The sequence below is a fragment of the Dendropsophus ebraccatus genome, chromosome 2, assembly GCF_027789765.1.
Source record: "Dendropsophus ebraccatus isolate aDenEbr1 chromosome 2, aDenEbr1.pat, whole genome shotgun sequence".
In the NCBI taxonomy this organism is placed as follows: domain Eukaryota; kingdom Metazoa; phylum Chordata; class Amphibia; order Anura; family Hylidae; genus Dendropsophus; species Dendropsophus ebraccatus.
In genome coordinates this window covers 170,901,130-170,922,910 of record NC_091455.1, presented here as the reverse complement: position 1 = coordinate 170,922,910, position 21,781 = coordinate 170,901,130, and the positions used below count along the sequence as shown (strand labels likewise).

Here is a 21,781-nt window from a genome sequence, read left to right as displayed (position 1 = left end):
GGTCCTGGTGCTGTCGTCAGATGTATCGGATTCTGCTGTGGAAAACCCAGCGGTGGGGCTGTACTCCGGTCCTCGGCTTCAGTGGTTCTCTGGCAACGGCCGCTCCACCCCCGTCCTGGGCTTCCCCATGACATCACTTCCGGTATCTCCAGCACAGGTGCGGGCTCTCTCCCTGCTGACTGCATTCTCCTTGGAGCTGTAGTAAGTTCAGCCATTGACTGCCTCGGGCTGGCTATGCATTTTCCCCCATAAGGTCCTATTGTTCTCTTTGAGTCACTTGGTTTTAAAATGTTTTGCTTTTTACTCTCATGACGCTGGGTCCCTTTCCCCTCCACCCTTAGTGTTTGATTGGTGATTGTATTATATGTGCACATATATATACTAGCACTGTGTCACTGGTTTTGTATACTTGACAAAGACTCCACAGGGAGTCAAAACTTTGTATCTTGCGTGGATGCTTCAATAAATTTGTGAAGATTACTGAACCTGTAAGGATGCTGCCAGACTTTACCTTTTCTGAACCCTCTGTGTCATTATCTTCCTGTTGGATTTCAGTACTATTTGGCTTTTGGTGTGGTGTGTGCCTCCTCAATGTTCAAGCGAATGTACCTGCAGGTACATTCGCTTTAAGTGTTGCACATGAATAGAATGGCGCCTGTGCAGGGAAGTCAGTGCCCTGGTTCTTTTTTTGAACCGCGTCCTGGTTCCTGCCCACAGTGCCGGTATATTACTGAGTATCGGCAAAGGCTGAAGCACTGGTTAGGTGCTGCCCCCTCCCCCCCCAGTGAGACGAAACCCCCTCCCCTCTGTAACGCGGCTCTATTAGAATCAATGGAGCCATGTGATAGAGGGGCGGGGGTTTCTTTCCACTGGGGGCAGGCCGGCCCACCTCCAGTCCTTTAGGTGGCAGTCTATTCATGTGCAACACTTAAAGCTAATGTAATCGGATGGTACATTCGCTTTAAGTGGCTATTTGTTCTGTGCAGGGGATATTGCTTGCTAATCAGTCTGTCTCTGCACTCTTTTGTTGGCACAGTCAGATTTCGTTTGTTACCCTAGGTCTGTTGCTGGCTCTTGTCTCTTGCCAAGAGTGTTCGGTGTATTTGTGTTGACCAGCATAAGTAGTTCTTGCAGGTTTGTGGTTTCCATGAATCAGTTTGCAAGTAGCATTTACAATCATCCTAAGAGAGTAACTATTCAGTCATTTTTCTGCAGCCATTATGGGTCAGTGGTTGATCAATCACCCTGCAAGTCCTAATGCTCCTTTTAATTATAATAGTAGTACTCTTCATTTCTGACTTGATACAATCCTGTATGTACTGTATGGCGGGTCATCCTATCCTTCTGTTCCATGAAGACCTGGAGCTATCTAAATATGGGAAGCCATTATTCTGACCCCGGAAAGGTGAATGCTATAGCCTGGATGTGCCACCAAGTGACCCATTGAGATATATAATCGCTCACATGTCTGAACGTCAAAAGTTTATATATACTCTATATGACACAAACACTTTAACATTTCATGCACATTTATAAGAAATTTGCAAAAGTGGAATCAATCTTATGTTCCCAATAAAAAAAAATATACATAATTTTTTTTTTGTTCAATACTGTATTCTAACAATTATTTTTACAGGAAATTCAAACTCCCAAATGCCATTGAAGTTAATTGAAATGTGTTCTATAAAACAGATGTTCGTACTAAACTTTCCTTTGTAAATCTGATTCTTACACAATGTACTATAGCTAACATGGGTTTGGTTATACTGTAATAGTCCGTGTAACAGAACAGTTTCCCAGGGGAGTGACTGCTCATGTGTTACATTATGTGGATGCCAGGAATAGACTTCTGAAGTTAGACCAATTGCAGCTTTAAAAGTAATCTATGGTATACGTCCCAATGTCTACAATTTGTAATACTTTAGTAGATCAGCAACACACAGCATAAAACTGTTATTTTACTGTAACGTCCTGATAAAAGTATATTGTAAATTCCAGACAACAGAGTAATTGACACAAAATTATGGGTGAAAACCTGAGTATTTAGTCTGCTGTTGACTATGTGAATACCTTAGATGTTTAAGATACCATCACGCAGATTGTGCAAAGTAGCTTTACTTTGTATAAGGGTACTAAAATATTGCATTCTTGGAATTTTACATGTTTAAAAACTATACAATAGCTGTACACCCTAAAATAAACTTTTCCCCAAAAGCACGACAAAGCCACTTTCAGATTTTTCCTAAAGAGATGATAAGCTAAATGGATTCCAGTAACGCAATGAAGATGCAAAGTGAATGCCCCATTTAATTGCAGTAATTAATCATTTCATTGACGGTCAGCTATCCTTTATTGTGTTAACAGAATTAAACTCCAAAGGGGAGATTTATGAACAAAAAAAGTCTATTTTTGGCGGAAAATGGCCAGATATGAATAAATTTATTCGCAAGCGGCCATTTTGTAAATACATTTTCGCATCAGGACATTTTCCGCACCTTGCCCCCAGGGCGGGGATGGTGTGTGGAGGGGGCGCAATGGGGGCTGCAGACTATGAATCTGCTCATTTTATCAATTCTTTGTGCGGAAAAATGATAAGGAAACCTACACCAGCCCTGAGCTTGCATAGGTTTCCCTCCGTGCACACACTGGTGCGCACAGGATTTATGTAGAGGCAGTGAGCCTCTACATAAATCAGCGAAGTGTTGGCGATGCAGGGAAATCTTCAAGCCTGGCGCAGAAAACGCTGGACTTAATAAATGTCCCCCCAACATAACCTTAGGCTACCACAGTGGGGATCATGCACTTTGGACCTCCTCTTCTAACGTACCATTACATTGGATGAATGATCTCTTAATCATGCAGCTCTGGCTGAACGATCGCTGGGGCGGGTCTGAGCAGAGTAGAATGAGACAGAACATCTGCTGGAGAAAGACTGGCCACTGGACATATTGGCTAGCTGTCCTGAGGCCTACCTACTACAGGACCAAACCTCAGAGCTGAGAATGAGTGGATTGGTGTTGGAAAAGAGGGCAAAATAGAGAAATGTTAAAATGTGTTAAAGTTGCTACTGTTTATGTTGAGTATGTAACAGTATGCATTGGTTTATAACAAATTAATTCTCAACCAATACCTGCTTGTACCAGTGCCTGGTACTCAATTTTCAAATGACAGGTTCACTTTAACTACAACAGATATATTATCCTGGAGAACCTCTTTTATGTATTACTAGGTTATATATTCACAATGTATATTCACATGGGCATACTGTATATTAGGACTGTATACTGTATATTTCAGATAATTCAGTATTATCTTCTTTTTTAGAAACTGCATTGTGTCCCCAGTTTTAGATGTAATTGACTGGAGAACATATAAGTATTATCACTCTACGGACTTGAGACAAGGAGTCTTTGACTGGAACCTTGATTTTCATTGGGTTACTCTGTCAGAAACCGACCAGAAGGTACGACAATCTCCCATCATTCCATTCAGGTAATATTTACATTCACAGTTCAGGGTTAGGTAGTTGAGTTAGGCACTGATATGACTGTAAACATATGTGCTGATGTATGTACTTTATAGTTGGCTACTAAACTTAAAGGGGTTATCCAGCGTGGGGGCACTTTTTTGGGGGGACCAGGGAGGAGGTGGCTGAAATAAAAGACGTCCACTTACCTCCCCGGTTCCAGTGGCGGGTCCCACATCACGGCGCTCCGGTGCCCGGCCGCTTCCCAGTGTCTGACGACGCCCGAGACGCTACATCTCAGGGCCGCTCAGCCACTCAGTGAAGGAGGCGGGATCCGTTTGAAGTCCGCTCGGATCCCACCTCCTTCACTGAGTCGCTGGGCGGCGTCAGACACCAGGAAGCAGCCGGGACCTGCCACTGGAACCTGGGAGGTAAGTGGACGTCTTTTATTTCAGCCACCTCCTCCCCGGTCCCCAAATACAAGTGCCCCTACGCTGGAAAATTCCTTTAAAAATTGTAAACATATTTTTAGTACCTCCTGTATTACTGTATTATGATACATTATTATAAGTATAAGGATTTCTTTTGAAGTTTGAGTAGATTTTGTTTCGTTCTACTGAACTAGGACTCCAGTAATACCTGGCTGTGTTATAGCTGTTGACCGTCACTACTTTCAGAACATTGGGGCATTTGATACATTAATGAATATTTCAGGGGTGGAAAACATTGAACTTTCCATCCGGGTAAGTAAATAAAAATTAGCATTTTATTTAAAAAACACAAATCATAACTACAATTATTCTAAAAATAATTAAGATATGAATTAAAGGAAGAATTCCAAGATAAAATAAATTGTCCCCTAACCACAGCATAGGGGACAAGAGATCAGGGGGTCTGACCTCCGTACCCACCAGCCATCTCCGTATTGGCCTCCATCTCCTTTGTTTTAAATACGGCCACGAGTACAGCACGTGATCTGTGGCTGTATTCATTCCTATATAGCTGTAGGCTCCATTCATTCTCTATGGAGGCGTCAAAAAGATCCGAGTACACCACTCGGCTCTCTTCGGCAGCTCAATAGGAATGAATAGAGCCATGGGTCATGTGATGTACTCGTGGCTCTAATCAATACAAAGGAGCCGCAGGCCGATACGGAGATTACAGGGAGGTAGGATCCCCCGTGATCTCTTACTATTACTTATCCTGTGAAATTTGTTAATAAATACACTTTATTAAAGTAATATGTTATATTAACATATGATTTGTATGCCATTGGTTGTCATGGGCTGGCCCTGTGATTTACAATATATTATTACAACTGGTATGCAAAACGATTTTAATTAAATTACAATAAATAAGTTATAATTTACAAGTAGCATAGTTAGTTCAAAATTGGAATAATCAGATATGTGTCTGAATATATTTACTGCACTATGTTTCTTCTTCACAGGTATGGCTATGTGGTGGATCAGTAGAAATTGTACCTTGTTCAAGAGTTGGATATTTGCTTAAAAATCAAACACATAATAAATATCAAAATGAAACATTGTTAGAAAATAAAATTAGAATAGCAGAGGTTTGGCTGGACACCTATAAAGACATCTTCTACCATAATATTGGAAAGGAAGTGGTAACAAAGCTGGTAAGGATTGTGTATTGTAGCTTAACACCCTCAAAACTTTGCTGATCTAACAGTAGATAGGGTATAGCCTGAGAAGGGCGGGGAAGGGCACAGACAGTGAGCTCTAAGCTGGTCCCACCAGCTGACCTGGTCTACTTGCCTCAACAGTCCTAGACGACTGGGCACAACCATGAAGACGGTCCTTTTTTGCACACTTTTGTCCTCATGCATCAGTTAGTAGTTGGTACCTTATGGCAAAATAAATCTAAACGTTGTGCATCTAGTCGTACTGCTACTACAGCTCTACAGACAATTACCTCCAAAGAAAAAATGCTGAAATTATGTAGCCAAAAAATCAATCTTTATTAAATACAAACAATTCGTTCTTTTAAAAAAGAGAAAAACCAACATTAAAGAACAGTGGCTATCCCAGAGGAGGTATGATGTTATACTATACTATTATTGCACATACTGTGTCCCTGACCAGCTTAACGTACCATGACATAGGCAGACAGTTAAAGTGCCAGTGCAAAATTATTAGTAATATCAGTGCATCAAGTCATACATCTTATCACAACTTGCCTAAAAGAATTGTTGACCCCAATGGTCTTAGAGACACAGCATAAATACCTATCAAGTAACTTTCGTATATGTCCTCCGGGACGCCACCACCCCGACGCGCGTTTCGTAGTCTTCGTCCGGGGGTCAGTAATAGACGACTGGGCACAACCATCAAGACGGTCCTTTCTTGCAATAAAGGAGATAACACTGCACAAGGACAAGACAAACTTACAAAGGGGTAGTAGGGGTAGGGCTTATAGCCAGTGTGGAGCTCAGGGCTGTGAGACACATTATAGGAGGTCATGGATCTAGTCCAGAGCGTGATTGGACAACACACACACACACACACAGAAACAGAAGGACTAGATGTTAATCACCAAAGCAAAAGAGAGGTTAACTGTTAAGTGTCCTGAGAGAATTAGCAGGGAAGAGATGGGTGTGGTGGAGAATCATTCACTTCTAACAAAAGGGCAAACGTTTCTATCTGCAATTGGTGGCGGGGGGGTATTCTCTGCAACTATTACAGCACACTGGGGTATTTGATAAAGGGACATGCAAAAAAATGTTCTCCCTGGTATAGTCTCCATATGTACCAATCCCTGGTCTTCCAATATATAAGTTATACCAGGCACAAAATAGAATACATATATATGTATATTGAGTTTCTTTGTAAATACATTGCATATATTTTACTTGCAATGAACAGTATGGATTGGGCCAAATTTATTAAATACAATTCTATAAAATTGAAACATAGTATACTGAATCTTATCCATAAATCACAAACTATATGGTTAAAGATCATTCCTCTTCCATTCTAGTAAAGTATCTTACACAAGCATCATTACAGTATAGATGGTTGTGTTTTCACTTGTCTTTCCAGCCTGTTATTATTATTATTTGGAATTACAATATATTTATTCTCTTCTTTAGATAGAAAGGAATGATATCACTGAACTGAGGCAACTCCGTCTGAGACTGGGATGTAAAGGATTTAAGTCGTTTTTATCAGATATTGATCCTGCTATGAACACCACATATTCAGCGCTCTATTTATCAGGACAGGTAATATATGTTGTCCATGTGCAATTACACAAAATGTAGTTCAGAGCTCTATTCTGAATACTCCACCGTAATGTAAGTTTTCCACCGAATAACTAGAATGTCTACAACCATACACACACACACACACACACACACACACACACACACACACACACACACTGTATATTCATATGCATCTAACAGTCTATCTTTTGTATCTTTTTTCAGTTGTTTAGCTCAGATGCTAGACAGTGTGTGCAATGTTTATGTAACAGAAGAACTAAGCTGGTTGAGCTTTCCAGTTGTGATGACAATGTTAATCAGGTAGTTTTTACTTTCTTTCAAAATTTTATTTGTATTTCTAATGCAAAAAAAAAAAAAAAAACTAGAAAAATCATAGAGACTTTTCAAAAGTGCTGAGGCTCCCACTGATCACTTGGAGGAGTTAGGAGAAGTGTTCAAGTGTGTTGTCAATAGAATGTCTGTTGCAATCACTGGAAATTGCAGTGCTTTACAACATGCTTCTCCCTCCTTGTTCTACCAATTGGACAGCCCCAATGATCAAACAAAATTTTTTTTGAAGTGACAGGTATACTTTAAAGGGGTTGCCCCATCACATCCTGCTCTCACTTTCGGCTTCAAGTTTAGGTGAGCGAGGAAGGGATGCAGTGATGCTGAGCTGAATGTGCTCGGCTCTGCTGTGTCTCCCTCTGACATTACACAAGTCTCCAGTAACAGCCCTGGATACATGTGGGATGTTGGAGGGAGACATAAGATAAGTAAAAACATACCAGCTCCCGACCACCAGTCCCATCACTGCCAAACCACTGCTATCATAGATTATATCGGTGGTCGGGATCCAAGGCAACAGCTGTCATGATGACAGTGAAGGATGAGGGACAAACTTCAAAAGAAAGCAATTTTGCTGATGCAAACAAAAGTTTAGACGATGGGAATACCCCTTGAAGAGGAAATGATCTAATATGCAGTATATAGCAAGATGTGCCGAATCTGTTACCCACTGTAATAAATTTCACACATTTTATTCTGCTCTCATCTAGATTTGTGCACTCTGAATTATATTATTGTAAAGACAAAATTGTTACTGGAGGTGGGCCCGATGACCCCAGTGTAACAATATCCCCTTCCCTTTGTGATGCGCCTCCATTAGAATCATTTATTTTAAAATATCTTAATACTGTTAACCAGTAACAACTCAAGCATCTACTACTGTTTCAGTATAATAATATTTTCTTACATTTCTTCTGATCTTTGACCTGAATAACCTCAGATTGTGGCCCATTTTACTTGTGCTCAGTTTCTTATTAAAAACACTTCCCTCTTGAATTTTATTTAAAGGGGTAGTTCAGCCAAAAAAATTCTAACACCAGTTGATTTGAAAGAATTTTTTAACCCTTAGCATGTTTCATTCTTTTCTTTAGACTACACAGGTTCACGCCTGTTATATATATATATATATATAAAAAAAAAAAAAGTTCTGATCAGTGGGGGTCTCACTGCTGACACCTCCACCAATCAGGAGGAGCAGTGTTTTATGCCTCACACCCTTCACCATTTTTGTAGCCCGTCTTTGGACTTTTTTTAGGTGAGGTCTCTAGAACTGGACACAGTATTCAGAATGTGGTCTCACTAGAGCTCTATTTAGCGGGATCAGCAGCTACAGCAGCATTAATAATACTGATGTGCACATATTACTGCTGTTTAACAACATATATAATTTATGTTCTAGATATTTGTCTATAATGATAAGATGATCCAATTAAGGATGACAGAGTCCCTATGCCTGGATGTAAGAAATGAAATGGTATTCCTCCAAAATTGTACCTTCAATGATGTATCCACATGGGATTTTAATGAGGTACAGATATTATTTAAATTATATAATTTAGAAATATTGAGGCTACTGAAGCCCGGCTCACACAGTAGCCCGGCTCACACAGTATTTTTATAACAAAAAAGTTTTAGCCAGATCAAAACTGAGAAGATGGGTAGGCCACAAAAGTCTACTAATTCTGTAATTATCTTCAGGATAAACATCTCAAAATGTTACATCTGATCCATTCTACTCATTCATTGAGTGGATATCCTATGTGTCAGGAGTACTTTTAATTTAAATTCCAGTAAAAGAAATATTCTCTGTACCAAATGCTCATTCACGTATCTGAACTTAAAGGGGTTGTCCGGCGATAAAAAATTATTCACAGAATAACACACATTACAAAGTTATACAACTTTGTAATGTATGTTATGTCTGTGAATGGCCCCCTTCCCCGTGTTTCCCCCCACCCACGCTAGACCCGGAAGTGTGGTGCATTATACTCACCGCATCTCGTGTCGTCCACGGTCTCCGATCCTCAGCAGTGACGTCTTCTTCGGGAGGCCGGCGGATCTTCCCGAGTGCGGGCCGCCCTCTGCAGCGTCATCCGAATCTCAGCCGCGATTGGCTGAGCATAACTGTGCTCAGCCAATCGCGGCTGAGCAGCTGATGACGTGGCCGCGTCATCAGCCGCGATTGGCTGAGCACAGTTATGCTCAGCCAATCGCGGCTGAGCTTCGGATGACGCTGCAGAGGGCGGCCGACACTCGGGAAGATCTGCCGGCCTCCCGAAGAAGACGTCACTGCTGAGGATCGGAGACCATGGTCGGCACGTGACAGGTAATGTATAGCGCACCACACTTCCGGGTACACGGGGAAGGGGGCCATTCACAGACATAACATACATTACAAAGTTGTATAACTTTGTAATGTGTGTTATTCTGTGAATAATTTTTTATCGCAGGACAACCCCTTTAAATGTAATGGTGAGAGGTTTATAGACTTGTAAACCCTAAAAAGAAACTCAATAAAAGTGGTTTGCAAGCCTATGTGCTTTAAAGAATATGATTTCAGACAATTGTTCTACATTATGTAGCCTCATTAAATGTAAAATGCATGACACAATAGCTTATACAGCTGAGCCTATTTTACACAGATAAACTGTATATGTATGTATACATTAGCTAATATCCTATGGGCCCTGGGGCAGATTTTGGGCCTGCACTTGTGCCAGTGGTATTGTCATGGTCTATAAAGCTATAGGCCCCTGTTAGCGTCAGGTATGGCAAATGCAGTCTGACAAGACACGGACAGTGAGCCCTAAGCTGACCCCGCCCACTGTCCTTGCCTACTTGCCAGAAGAGTCATAGGTGACTGCAGACAACCACGAAGGCATTCCCTACTCTCGATACGTGGAACACAGAACACTGACAGACAAACATACACAATAAGAGATGTCAGACAAACCAGGTCAGCAACAGTCTGGCGGCGTGGTACAAAAACAGTAAGCAGGATAATAGTCGAGGTCAGGTGCAGAAGGTCAGGAACACGAAGAACAGAGAAAATGAATAGGAAGCTGAGCAGAAGTGATAACTAATAGTCAGCAGAGAACTGAGGAGCCTGCTGCTATTTACCCAGAGACTGGGTCCGGCAGCTGATTGGACCAGGCCTGATCCCAGCACCAAGCTCAGCTGAGCAGATCCAGCAGTGCAGTAACCCCTTTACTGACGGAAGTCTGACAGGCAAGGCGTGTGGCTGGTAAATTCAGACACAGTTGCAAAAAACACAGACAGAAACTCAGCGCTTCCTCAGCCGCCCGTTCCAAAGCATGGAGCGCAGTCACATTCCTAACACCCCCCTCCCAAAAAAGAGGGCTATATGCCTACTTTGTGCTGCCATATAGTAGTAAAGTAATGTTGTACATTGCTTATAGTAGTAATATTCCCCTTTGTTCCCTCACACAGTAATAGAAACAGAGAAGATTGTCAACAGGAAAAGACCAACTGGTCAATCTAGTCTGCCCTTTCCTGGTCAATCTAGTCTGTTATTTCCTTTATTTTCCTTTTGTATTTTGCGCATTACATTTGTGCACCTGCTGCAGACATCTGATGGTGGGGGAGGGGGGATGTCCTGGAAGTTCAGCCACAGTACAGATTTCCAGGGGGCGGGGCAAACAAGAATTGACAAGTAATGCAGAGGCAGACACAGGGCTGAGTGGAAATTCAGCTGCAGTATATGTATTAAACTAAATTGTCAAAATAATTAGTTTTGCTTTAATTCCATAGCAAAAGGATGAATAAGAAGTACAATTACTATACTTAAAAAAAATGTTTTAAGTAAATGTACCATCAGGTACATGGCTTTAAAGTGACTGTACCACAGGGCCGACCCACCCCCAGTGGGAAGAAACCCCAGCCCCTCCATGACCTGACTCCATTAGAATTAATGGAACCCTATCATAGGGTTTCCTCCCACTAAGGGTGGGTCGGCCCGCCTCCAGTGCTTCAGCCTGGGCCTGGTGGTACAGTCACTTTAAGTTTTTTACATAATTAGACTGGCCTGGGGACGCCAGTGCCGCGGTCCTTTTTTTGAACTGAGTCATGGTTCCTGGGCACAGCGCGGTCTATTCCTGGGCACCTGAAGCACTTACAACCTACAATGCCACATCAGGTTGCCCCTTTCCTGTGTGTCTTAACTCTAACATAGCACTATGGAAAATGATTCTTTCTGTGGTATAAAATTCTACATTGGGAAAAAGAAACTAAATGAGCAATTCAATCTACTTTGACCATATATCAATAGTCCTCTACACTGGTGAGATATATACCATTTTTGTTCCTGGAGGGAAACCAGGTTCAGCCCAAGGAAGTCCAGCCCATCTTCTTATCATAGCCCCTTGACCCGCTTACAACCCCTACCCCATCTGACTGACCACCACTAGATAACGAGTACATGGGCTGGACTTGGCTCCTACCATGTTAGGGACTATTAAAATAAAAAGAGTATGTCCAAAACTATCTATCCGTGTGCTAATTGGCACCACCGTTTATTGCTAAGCAGTCCAATATAAATATCTAACTAAAGCAATATATAACTACTACTAATAGTAGTGTATTATTATAGTTGTTGTGGAATTTGCATGTCTTATAACTTATTATTTTGATAAATTATGTGATGTTATTTTCTATTATAGGCTGGATTGGTGATTCACCTCCCTACTGGCAAGTGCATGGAGCCAGGAAAAACACAGACTTCCAACACATTGCTGTTCGTAAAACCATGTAATTATAGAAACAGGAACCAAATCTGGAAAATTATACCAAAGTGAGACAGCCAAGATGTAATTTTTGTTGTATGATATTTTTTTAACTGATATTTATGCATTGTAAGGACTTCGCTCTTGGACTCTTCACCGGATCCGAAATAGCACCTTTGGGCATTAATATATTCTTACTGTAGACAACACGTCCAGATTTATCATCAGATGAAAAAAAAAAAAAGATTATTTCATATAAACTACATGTGTGCATGAGTTTGATATGTTCATCATTTAAATTAGCTAAACCTGGGGCAAATTCGCAGCTTTGGTAAAACAATGATAAGAAGGGTCCATCAAAGGTTTATTTGTCTGTCTAAGGGTATATTCACACGGGCGGGCTCGGAGCGAGATTCTCGATGCGAGCCCGGCAGGTCCTGGCAGTTCCCATACACTACATACTTGCTGCGGTCTAAACGACCGCAGCGAGTATGTAATTATACCGCCCTTAACCCCTTCTGCTCCCACCGCTGTAAGCATACTTTACCTGTCCTTGCTGCACGGGTCCGGCGTCCTGCTCTCCCGCCCGGCCAATCAGTGGCTGCGGCTGGGCAACACACTGATTGGCCGGACAGGAGAGCAGGACGCCGGACCCGTGCAGCAAGGACAGGTAAAGTATGCTTACAGCGGGGGAGCAGAAGGGGTTAAGGGCGGTATAATTACATACTCGCTGCGGTCGTTTAGACCGCAGCAAGTATGTAGTGTATGGGAACTGCCAGGAACTGCCGGGCTCGCAGCGAGAATCTCGCTGCGAGCCCGCCCGTGTGAATATACCCTAAGGGAAAGTTCACATTACAAATGGCCCTTCTGTTAGCAAACTGTCACAATGGGATCCTGACTTTAGGGCCATTTTACACAGAAAGATTATCTGACAGATTATCTGCCAAAGATTTGAAGCCAAAACCTGGAATGGATTTGAAAAGAGGAGAAATCTCAGGCTTTCCTTTATTACCTGTTCTCTGTTTATAGTCCATTCCTGGCTTTGGCTTCAAATCTTTGGCAGATAATCTGTCAGATAATCTTTTCATGTAAAAGGGCCCTTTATACATGCACAGACAGGCACAGGCCCTATTGACTTTAACCCCTTCATGTGAAAGACAACTTTTATTTTTGCACTTGAGTTATTTCTCTTCTTGTTTAAAGTTTTGTAAAAATTTTAAAACTTTGTCAACCGTCAGGGGGAAACATAATAAACAATCACTATGTTCCTCTCCCAATGCCCGCAAAGCGCTTAGTCACAGGCTCTGGGACCCCCCGCCAAAAGGCATTTTCCACCAAATTTCGATGTTGTCACGACTCAAAAATACCGACCCAGCTGATGGATTGCTTCATGAGCCAATCAGTGACTGCAGCAGTGTCCCACTACAGTCACTGACTGGCTGATTGTGCTGTCCATCAACAGGGTTGTGAAGTTCCAAGAGAAGGAGAGCCTGTCAGTGGTCCCAGAGCAGCAAGCCAGTGCTGCAAAGGCACAGGGGGAGGTAGGTAGTGATTGTTTATTATGTTCACCCCTGCCGGCTGACAAATTTTTAAAATCACCAGACTTCTCTAATTTCTCCATAAAATATGCTTCAAAACAGAAAAAAATTATTTGGGAGGTGAAATAAAAATAAAAAAAAGCATTGAAATGGTTCTGTACGTTAAAACTAAATGCACTGAAATTGAAACAGTAAAACTGTTAGGAGACTGCAGTGTGAACCCAGCACAACACATCCATCACTGATATATCAATATGTCATATAAAGCTATTGAAAAGCTCAATATGTATCCTTTAAAAGGATGTCTATTACAGATGCTGCACAGTGGTGTCAGCCCACTAGAAGCTAATACGGTATATACAATGCTATTCCACACTTCATTTCCTGCAATACTGTGATACTGATGTATACTGGCCATAAGGAAGCCTCCATCTGACAAATGGACCTCTAGAGAGATGTTTAGTCTGTATGTCAAAAGCTTTACCAGTGTAACTACTAAACATGGGGGAGGACATGTGAACTTGGCCTTATACACTGCGGTGTCACCATTTCAAGATGTGATGGAAAATCTGCAGCAATCCTGCAGTAGCAAATGTGCACCAAATCATACATTTGGTGTGGATTTGCCACTGTGGATTTTGGAATGAAAATGCTAATATTTAAAGGGAACCTGTCAGCTCTATATCATACTCAGAGATCCTGTCTCTTAGCTAATACTTATTTGCAAAGTTAAAAAAATCAAGGAGTCTCGCATTTACTACAAAAGGGTATGTGCACACTACGGAATCCTGGCGGATTACCAGCCACGTATTCCGTAGCTCACCCACGCTCGCGGCTGTGCGCTTACTCGCCTATGCCATAGACTCCATTCTATGCACAGGCAGATTACGCTGTCCGGGTAAAGAATGAACGGTTCATTCTTTGCGTGGAAGGTGGAATCTGCCTGACTATAGAGTGGAGTCTATGGCACAGGCGAAGAGTGAATCGGGAGTGCGCAAGTCCTCCGCGTGTTTTCCTCAGTGTACACAAACCCAATGACAGAAAGTGCATCTATATTTTCTGTGCACTTATATTTACATCTTAGAGTAGCCTTTGAACTGCACATTTCTTTGCACCAGTTTCATTGCGCCAGTCATTGTCTGTGACCCGCCTCAGCCATTGACTAAGGGAATGGCGATTTTCTGCTTGGTCAACATGAGAGGAGGGCGCGATGAGAATGGCAGCTGCAGGGACTGGGGCACATAAGTATGCCTCGTGGAATACATGCACATGGAAATACAGAAAATCCACAAACAATTTGCCAATGTGAACAAACCCCAAAGATGCTTTTGCAGTTATTAGAAATCATGTTGCCTACAATAAAAAAAAAACTAAATATGATTTCCACATATTCTTCTACATCCCTATATTTTCACTGTTCCTTCACTATCCTTTACTGATGGCTGTAAACACAGTTTGAAGAGTCTATACTACTTGCCACAGGTCTCTAATACCATTTTAATTCCAATAAATCTAAAATGCTGTTGAAGTTGTTTTTTTTTTATAAAATTTATTCTAACACAATTTTTAACTTAAAGTTTATTTTAAAAGGAAACCAATAAATGAAGGCTAAGGTTTCCAAATATTGTTCACATGTTAATATAAATAGCATCTGTTTCCATAATACTTGGATTAGGGATGGATGACTGTATATCTGCTAAATGATTGTTGTACCATAATCCTACTTTTATTTTTAAATATTAGATTATAATAAAATTACAGGACAATGGTTATCATAGTTATTAGGGATGAGCGTAACTCAAGCATGCTCGAGTCCGATTGGTCGGTATTTGAGCATCGGTGGCTGAAGAAGTTAAATACAGCCAGTGCACTTATCTCTATTAGTTATGCCTTATTGCTGACCAGAAAGGCATTGCAAAGAAATGGAAGGTATTCAGATATGTTAGTGATCATGACTATTTTTGTACAGAATTGTATGTAAATATACAAATAAAAGTTAATAAATCAAAATAAGACTTGTTTTAAATTACCTATTTTGTGGATCCACCTGTTCTTACAAATCGTATAATTTCTCTTTAGCATTAAACATGGGACAGCTTACATCGTCCCCCACCCAATTCCCTGTATTAACATTTTCTCATCTGTTCTCCTCAATTCTTCTCGATTAGATTCTCCTTAACTTTGAAATTTGATATGCGACAGCGACTGGACAGGACCGAATACAGCTCAAGGAAATGTAATCTTTCCCTTTCGCCCTATGACAGCACCCCTGGAGAGGACCACCTTCTACTCCCATTGGACAGGAAACAGGACCACTGGACCTTAAAAGAATCGCCTCCTCTCACCAGCACCAGTTTCTGTATCCTGTCCTGCGGGAGCAGGACGTGGAGGACTCTCTTCTCCAGACTGGACCGTCATAGGGACTGGGGATCACCGGCGTAGATCACTGCTCACCGGCTCCCGAGACGACCTCTCTCAAGCCTGGCTCCCGCTCCGGCACCTCCAGAGGATGGATCCCCGCACGTCCTCTTGGCCCCTCCGGCATCTCCTCGGGTAAGGTGCTGCCTGCTGGGCGCGCGGGCCGCGGCGGGGGCGCGGTGATGTTGCGTTCGCGGCGTCCACCGTGTGGCGTACGCGTGTTACCGGAAGTGGTTACGCGCTGACATCACGGGGGGGGGGGGGAGTCCTGGGGGCCTTGTTCAACAGACTCCAGGCCTTGGGCCTGTCAGGAGTCTGACTGCGGGAGGGTGTGCCGAATCAGCGCCGCGGCAGGTGGTGGCACCATAATTTAAAAACCGGCAGCATGGAGACTCAGAGTGCCTTGCACTCTTGTGACAGTCTCTGGTTTTGCTGCTTGTGTAGCTGTGGATCTGTTTCTACCAGCTGGGAACCATTTACTACTTATCCTGGGTCAGATGGAGTACCAAGGCGCTGACACTGCTCAACCCTCTGTGGCTCAAACATCTACTGCAGAGAATCCAGCGGTATGGTGGGGTAAGAGGGGAGATCCCCATATTCATTTCAATTTTTTGGTATCTTATTTCAGCTCATTATGTATTTATAGGATGAAGCTGCTAGGAAAGAACGTTCTAAAAACAGAGAATGTCCCATATGCAGAAAGAGACTTAGTAGTTCGTATACAAAAACCCTTTGCGGAGGTTGTATGAACCGTGTATTGGAAGACCAGGGACCCTCTTTTATGAGGAGTATGAGAGACATGGTTAGGCATGAAATCAGGGTATGTATTATTCCTTTATAGGTCTTTTTTCCTTTTTATACTCTTGTATCCTAGTTCATTATTATTGTTTTTCTATAGGCCTCACTTCCTTCTCGCCCTCCACCTTTTGAGACTACAACTACCGCTGTGGTCATCCCGACACCTCCGGCTGACACTCAGCCTATTGAGGTTGCAGGACCTAGCCAGATGGTGAACTCCCCTTCTGCTGTTGAGGAGGATCAGGAACTGGTGTCTTTAGGGCTCGTTCCCACTGAGCAAAAGCAGCTAAATTTCTGCGCTGAAATTTCAGCCGTAAAAATAGGTGCAGAGCTAATTTCCATTGTGTGGAATGGAAATTCTGCTCTGCAGTTCACACAGTGGAATTTCCGCACTGAACTAATCCGCTTTCCGCCAGAAGAATGAACATGTTCATTCTTCCGCTAGCGGAAGCCTATACAAATCAATGGGGCTCTGATTTTCTGTTTCAGCGCGGAATACAAGCGTAATACAAGCGGAAATTACTCGCTGAATCAGCGCGGAAATGGGGAAAAGGGGGGGAGAGGAGGATTCTAAGACAACCCAAAAGGAGTTACTGAAGGAGGTCCTACAGATTTGAACACTCCCACCTTTTGAATCACAGCAGCCATTTTATTCACTTGCAAGCAAGAGCAGCATCACCAATCTTTTGGGAAATGTGCGCACAGGAGAATCCAACTCTGCCTCGAATGAGGCTAAACCATGATCAAATGACAGTCCTCCTGGCAGTCACAGTCAAGGCTATTCGCCGCCGTCAGGTAAGGCTATAATTTTTTGATATGTCCAGTCTCACAAGTGTCCTGTGACCCTATATCTATTTTTTCTAATTCGGGTCCAAATCTCTGTATAGCAACCCTATAAAATTTTTTCCCAATATGTGACATGGATAGTAATATACAGTGGTGCCTTTGATTACGAGCATAATTAGTTTTGGGACCGTGCTTGTAAACCAAATCCACTCTTAAACCAAAGCAAGGTTTCCCATAAGAAATCATAGAAATGCAGACAATTGGTTCCACACCCCAAAAATAATGATTTATTTTTCTGAATAACATGTAAAATAGATGAAACAAACATTCAGAAACAGCAGAATATGTGATATTATAAGTTACTGTACAGTTAATGGAGAGGATGGGAAACACAAGAGACTGCAGGGAGCAGGAAGGAATAAGCAGGGCAGATGTGGGCACAGTATAGCAGCACTCTCTGTCCGGGGAGAGAGGGGTTACAGCTATGGAGAGATTACCTCCACAGTCCTGTCCCCTGATGCAAGCCCTATCCTGAAGTGGATTTGCTGTGATTTGGAAGGTGAGGGAGACTTCCTGGGTCAGAGTACAGTGCTGTAGACCCCTCTATGCAGGCCATGCCCCTCTCCTACTCACCCACCCACCCAGTACAGGAAGCTCTTAAACCAAAGCAATGCTCTTAAACCAAGTCACAATTTTGAAAAACTGTGAGCTCTTAAACCAAAACACTCTTAAACCAAGTTACTCTTAAACTAAGGTACCACTGTATATGGTTTTTCAATGTTTCCAGGTTTGTTTTTTTCTATTTGCCCCATCCCCCCATCAAATTCCGTACTATATAGTACTATATAGTACATTATATGCCTAGTTCCATAATTGCCCCACCCCGTATATATTTTTTTTATTATACACACGCTCATATTAACTCATCCCTGTGTTGAGATTTTTAGTTTCTGCACTGTAGCCCAATATGTATGATGGGTTGTAGTATTTTTTTTTTTAAATGCTTGCAAATTATTATTATTATTTATGGGGGTTTTTTATATATATTTATAGGCCATCGCCAGAGCTCGGGGCCGACAGTTTTGGGTTCATCCCATAAATATGCTAAGAGAAGAACGTGGACACATTGGTCAACTTTATGAAGAACTACGGCAGTAAGTAGCTAAAAGGATTTGTATAGTTGGTAATAGAATGTTGGGGAGATTTTCAAAACATTTTTTTTGAGTGCCTTCACACACACCAAATCCGCAGCAGATTCACAGAGAAATCCGCGGCGGATCCAGTGTCAGTGCATCCCTATGAGAATACATACTCGCACGGGATTGACATCTCGCTTTGTGTATGTATGTTAACCCCCCGACCGCTGGAGCATACATCACCTCCTCCCCGCTTGCTTTGGCGGTTCCCGGGGTGCGCTGCCCCGCCGCAGCAAATGATTGCCAGAGCTGGATGTCCTGCTGAGAACCCCCGAAGCAAGCCAGAAGGGGGAGGAGGTGGTGATGTATACTCTTGGTGCCGGGGGGGTTAATATACATACACACAGCGGGATGTCAATTCCACTGTGGGTATGTATTCTCATAGGGATGCACTGACACTGGATCCGCCACAGATTTCTCTACGGATCTGCTGCAGATCCGGTGTGTGTGAAGGCACACTTTTAAATCTAAAATTGGTTAAGTTGCCCCTAGCAACCAATCAAATTCCACCTTTCTTTTTTTGTTCAATCTTTGGACAAAAGTGGAATCTGATTGATTGCTATGGGAAACTGAGCCAGTTTGTAACAATTATCCCCCACCCCTGGTTTGTATATTATTTTTTTTGTCTTTTAAGGTATCCTGAAAAATTTTATAATTTTACGAGGATGCCAATGGAGGCCTTTGATAAGCTGGTGGACATCTTGGGACCATACATTCAACGGCAAAATACCAGGATGAGACAAGCCATCACTGCCAAAGACCGACTGCTGATCACGTTGCGGTGAGTTGTTTTTTTTTCCCTATAAGCTAATGTATGTATCATGTGTCAACTTCCACTTTACCCTTTTATCTGAAATGTTATGTTTCAGAAACCACCATTCATATTTTAAAATGTTGGTTTCTTAAACATGATTTATGTGATAAAAGGTAAAATGTGGGATGTCACATTTGGATTAGACACTAATTTTTATTTTTTTTTCTCTTACAGATTTCTCGCAACAGGGGAGAGTTTTGCATCAATTCCGAGTTGGTAAATCTACCATCTCTGGAATTGTGAGGTCAACATGCCGTGTGATTTGGGAGTACTTGCAACCCATTTCGATGCCTAGTCCTACTCAGGAGACATGGCTGCATGGCTTTCAGTCTGTGGCCAATTTCCCAAACTGCATAGGTGCCGTCGACGGTAAGCATGTACGTGTGCAGCAGCCACCGGCATCAGGATCCCTATACTTCAACTACAAGAAGTATTTTTCAGTGGTCTTGATGGCGGTGGCTGATGCCTCGTACAAGTTTCTTGCTATCGACGTCGGCGCCTATAGAGATACTGGGGACTCCCGAGTGCTGATGACATCACAATTTGGGAGGGAAGTACTTCTCAATCAGGCGACTCTTCCTCCTCTAAGACCTCTTCCGGGTATCACGCGTCCAGTCCCCTTCGTCTTGGTATCGGATGAGGCTTTTCCGCTGATGACGAACCTGCTGCGCCCATACCCACAGAGGGGCCTGGATGCCCAGAGGAGGGTCTTCAACATGAGGCTGAGCCGGGCACGACGCTTCGTGGAGTGCACCTTCGGGATCATGGCTGGTAAGTGGAGGGTCTTCACCAGTGCAATGCAGTTGGATGAGGCCACAGTTGACAGCGTCATTAAAGCTGCATGTGTGCTTCACAACTTTGTCCGTGACTATGAAAGTAGTCCGGACTTAGGGTTGGAGACACATGAAGCTTTGGATGACTCCACTGTCAACTGGGGCTCAGGACGGCCATCCAACCGTGCTGTACTGGTGAGAGAAACCTTCACGGACTACTTCATGTCCCCCGAAGGTGCTTTGCCCAGGCAGTTTGGACAGCCTCAGTGATCAGCACTCGGCCTTTGGGAGTTATGGCTTGCACCCCAGCTTATCAAAGGACTTCATTGGCATCTCTTTTCCTGGCAATGGGATGCTGGAGCCTCCGTCCTCCCTCCAACCTGACCTCCTGGTTTGCCGCCATGATGCCGACATACTGCCAAACCACATGTAAGAACTGTTCTGTCCTTGCATTCTATTCCCCATCCACACACTCTCTCTCTCTTTCTCTCTGTCTCTTTCTTTCTCTCTGTCTTTCTTTTTCTCTCTCTAGTTTATTACGTTATCTCTTTTATTTCTCAGGATTTGGTCTTTGATTTTGGGACTCCGTCCTCATTCCACCTTAACCTTCAGGTTTTCCGCCATGACGCCCACTTACTGGCAAACCACATGTAAGTACTGTTCTGTCCTGGCATTCTATTCCCCATCCCCTCTCTCTCTCTCTCTCTCTCTCTCTTTCTCTCTGTCTCTTTCTTTCTCTCTGTCTTTCTTTCTCTCTCTCTAGTTTATTACGTTATCTCTTTTATTTCTCAGGATTTGGTCTTTGATTTTGGGACTCCGTCCTCATTCCACCTTAACCTTCATGTTTTCCGCCATGACGCCCACTTACTGGCAAACCACATGTAAGTACTGTTCTGTCCTGGCATTCTATTCCCCATCCCCCCTCTCTCTCTCTTTCTCTCTGTCTCTTTCTTTCTCTCTAGTTTATTACGTTATCTCTTTTATTTCTCAGGATTTGGTCTTTGATTTTGGGACTCCGTCCTCATTCCACCTTAACCTTCAGGTTTTCCGCCATGACGCCCACTTACTGGCAAACCACATGTAAGTACTGTTCTGTCCTGGCATTCTATTCCCCACCCCCCCCCCCTCTCTCTTTCTCTCTGTCTCTTTCTTTCTCTCTAGTTTATTACGTTATCACTCTTATTTCTCAGGATTTGGTCTTTGATTTTGGGACTCCGTCCTCATTCCACCTTAACCTTCAGGTTTTCCGCCAAGACGCCCACTTATTGGCAAACCACATGTAAGTACTGTTCTGTCCTTGCATTCTATCCCCCCCCCCCCCCCCCCCGTCTCTCTCTCTGTATCTTTTTTTGTTTTTAATTATCTCTTATATTTCTCAGGCTTTGGTCTTTTGGGGTCCTCCATTGGCTCCCGCCTTGGGCACCACTGTGCACAACATTCAGATTTTTCTGCAGCTGACTCTGAGGAAGCAACCCAGGCCCAGCAACTGGAAAAGAAAGTTTGAACTGTTGAAAAATAAAAATTTTATGTTATAAATCATGTGTCCTTGTCTTTTGCCAAAAATGTATGCTTATCTGTATGAGTAATGATCTTGTTGATTACGGCTTGTTCAATGACCACCTAGGGCACTACATTGATTGATAATTGGCTGAATGTCACCGATTATCGCTCCT

General features: G+C 42.8%; 2 protein-coding genes across 3 annotated transcripts in view; both read left to right on the top strand.

Annotated features, from left to right (window-relative positions):
* GALNT15 (polypeptide N-acetylgalactosaminyltransferase 15) overlaps positions 1-12,188 on the top strand; it is a 33,798-nt gene extending 21,610 nt beyond the window's left edge. Inside the window, exons 4-10 of the mRNA XM_069960430.1 lie at positions 3,325-3,492; positions 4,092-4,209; positions 4,917-5,108; positions 6,582-6,713; positions 6,921-7,016; positions 8,443-8,571; positions 11,723-12,188. Of these exons, the coding sequence (XP_069816531.1) occupies positions 3,325-3,492; positions 4,092-4,209; positions 4,917-5,108; positions 6,582-6,713; positions 6,921-7,016; positions 8,443-8,571; positions 11,723-11,857 (970 nt within the window). The 3' untranslated portion in view covers positions 11,858-12,188. The remainder of the gene's footprint in view (positions 1-3,324; positions 3,493-4,091; positions 4,210-4,916; positions 5,109-6,581; positions 6,714-6,920; positions 7,017-8,442; positions 8,572-11,722) is intronic.
* Positions 12,189-16,405: 4,217 nt separating this feature from the next.
* Positions 16,406-21,565, top strand: LOC138784751 (uncharacterized). Of its 2 annotated transcripts, none has more exons than XM_069960427.1 (8): positions 16,406-17,334; positions 18,379-18,479; positions 19,156-19,302; positions 19,510-20,537; positions 20,670-20,758; positions 20,901-21,188; positions 21,299-21,387; positions 21,488-21,565. In XM_069960427.1, the coding sequence occupies exon 4, from the start codon at positions 19,623-19,625 to the stop codon at positions 20,376-20,378; it is 756 nt and encodes a 251-aa protein (XP_069816528.1). In that variant the 5' UTR covers positions 16,406-17,334; positions 18,379-18,479; positions 19,156-19,302; positions 19,510-19,622; the 3' UTR covers positions 20,379-20,537; positions 20,670-20,758; positions 20,901-21,188; positions 21,299-21,387; positions 21,488-21,565. Both variants share the same exon structure in this region, with proteins under 2 accessions (XP_069816528.1, XP_069816529.1).
* Positions 21,566-21,781: the final 216 nt, after the last annotated feature.

Excerpts from the sequence above, each read along its gene's own strand:
- LOC138784751 (XM_069960427.1), top strand. The coding sequence starts at position 19,623 with ATGCCTAGTCCTACTCAGGAGACATGGCTGCATGGCTTTCAGTCTGTG.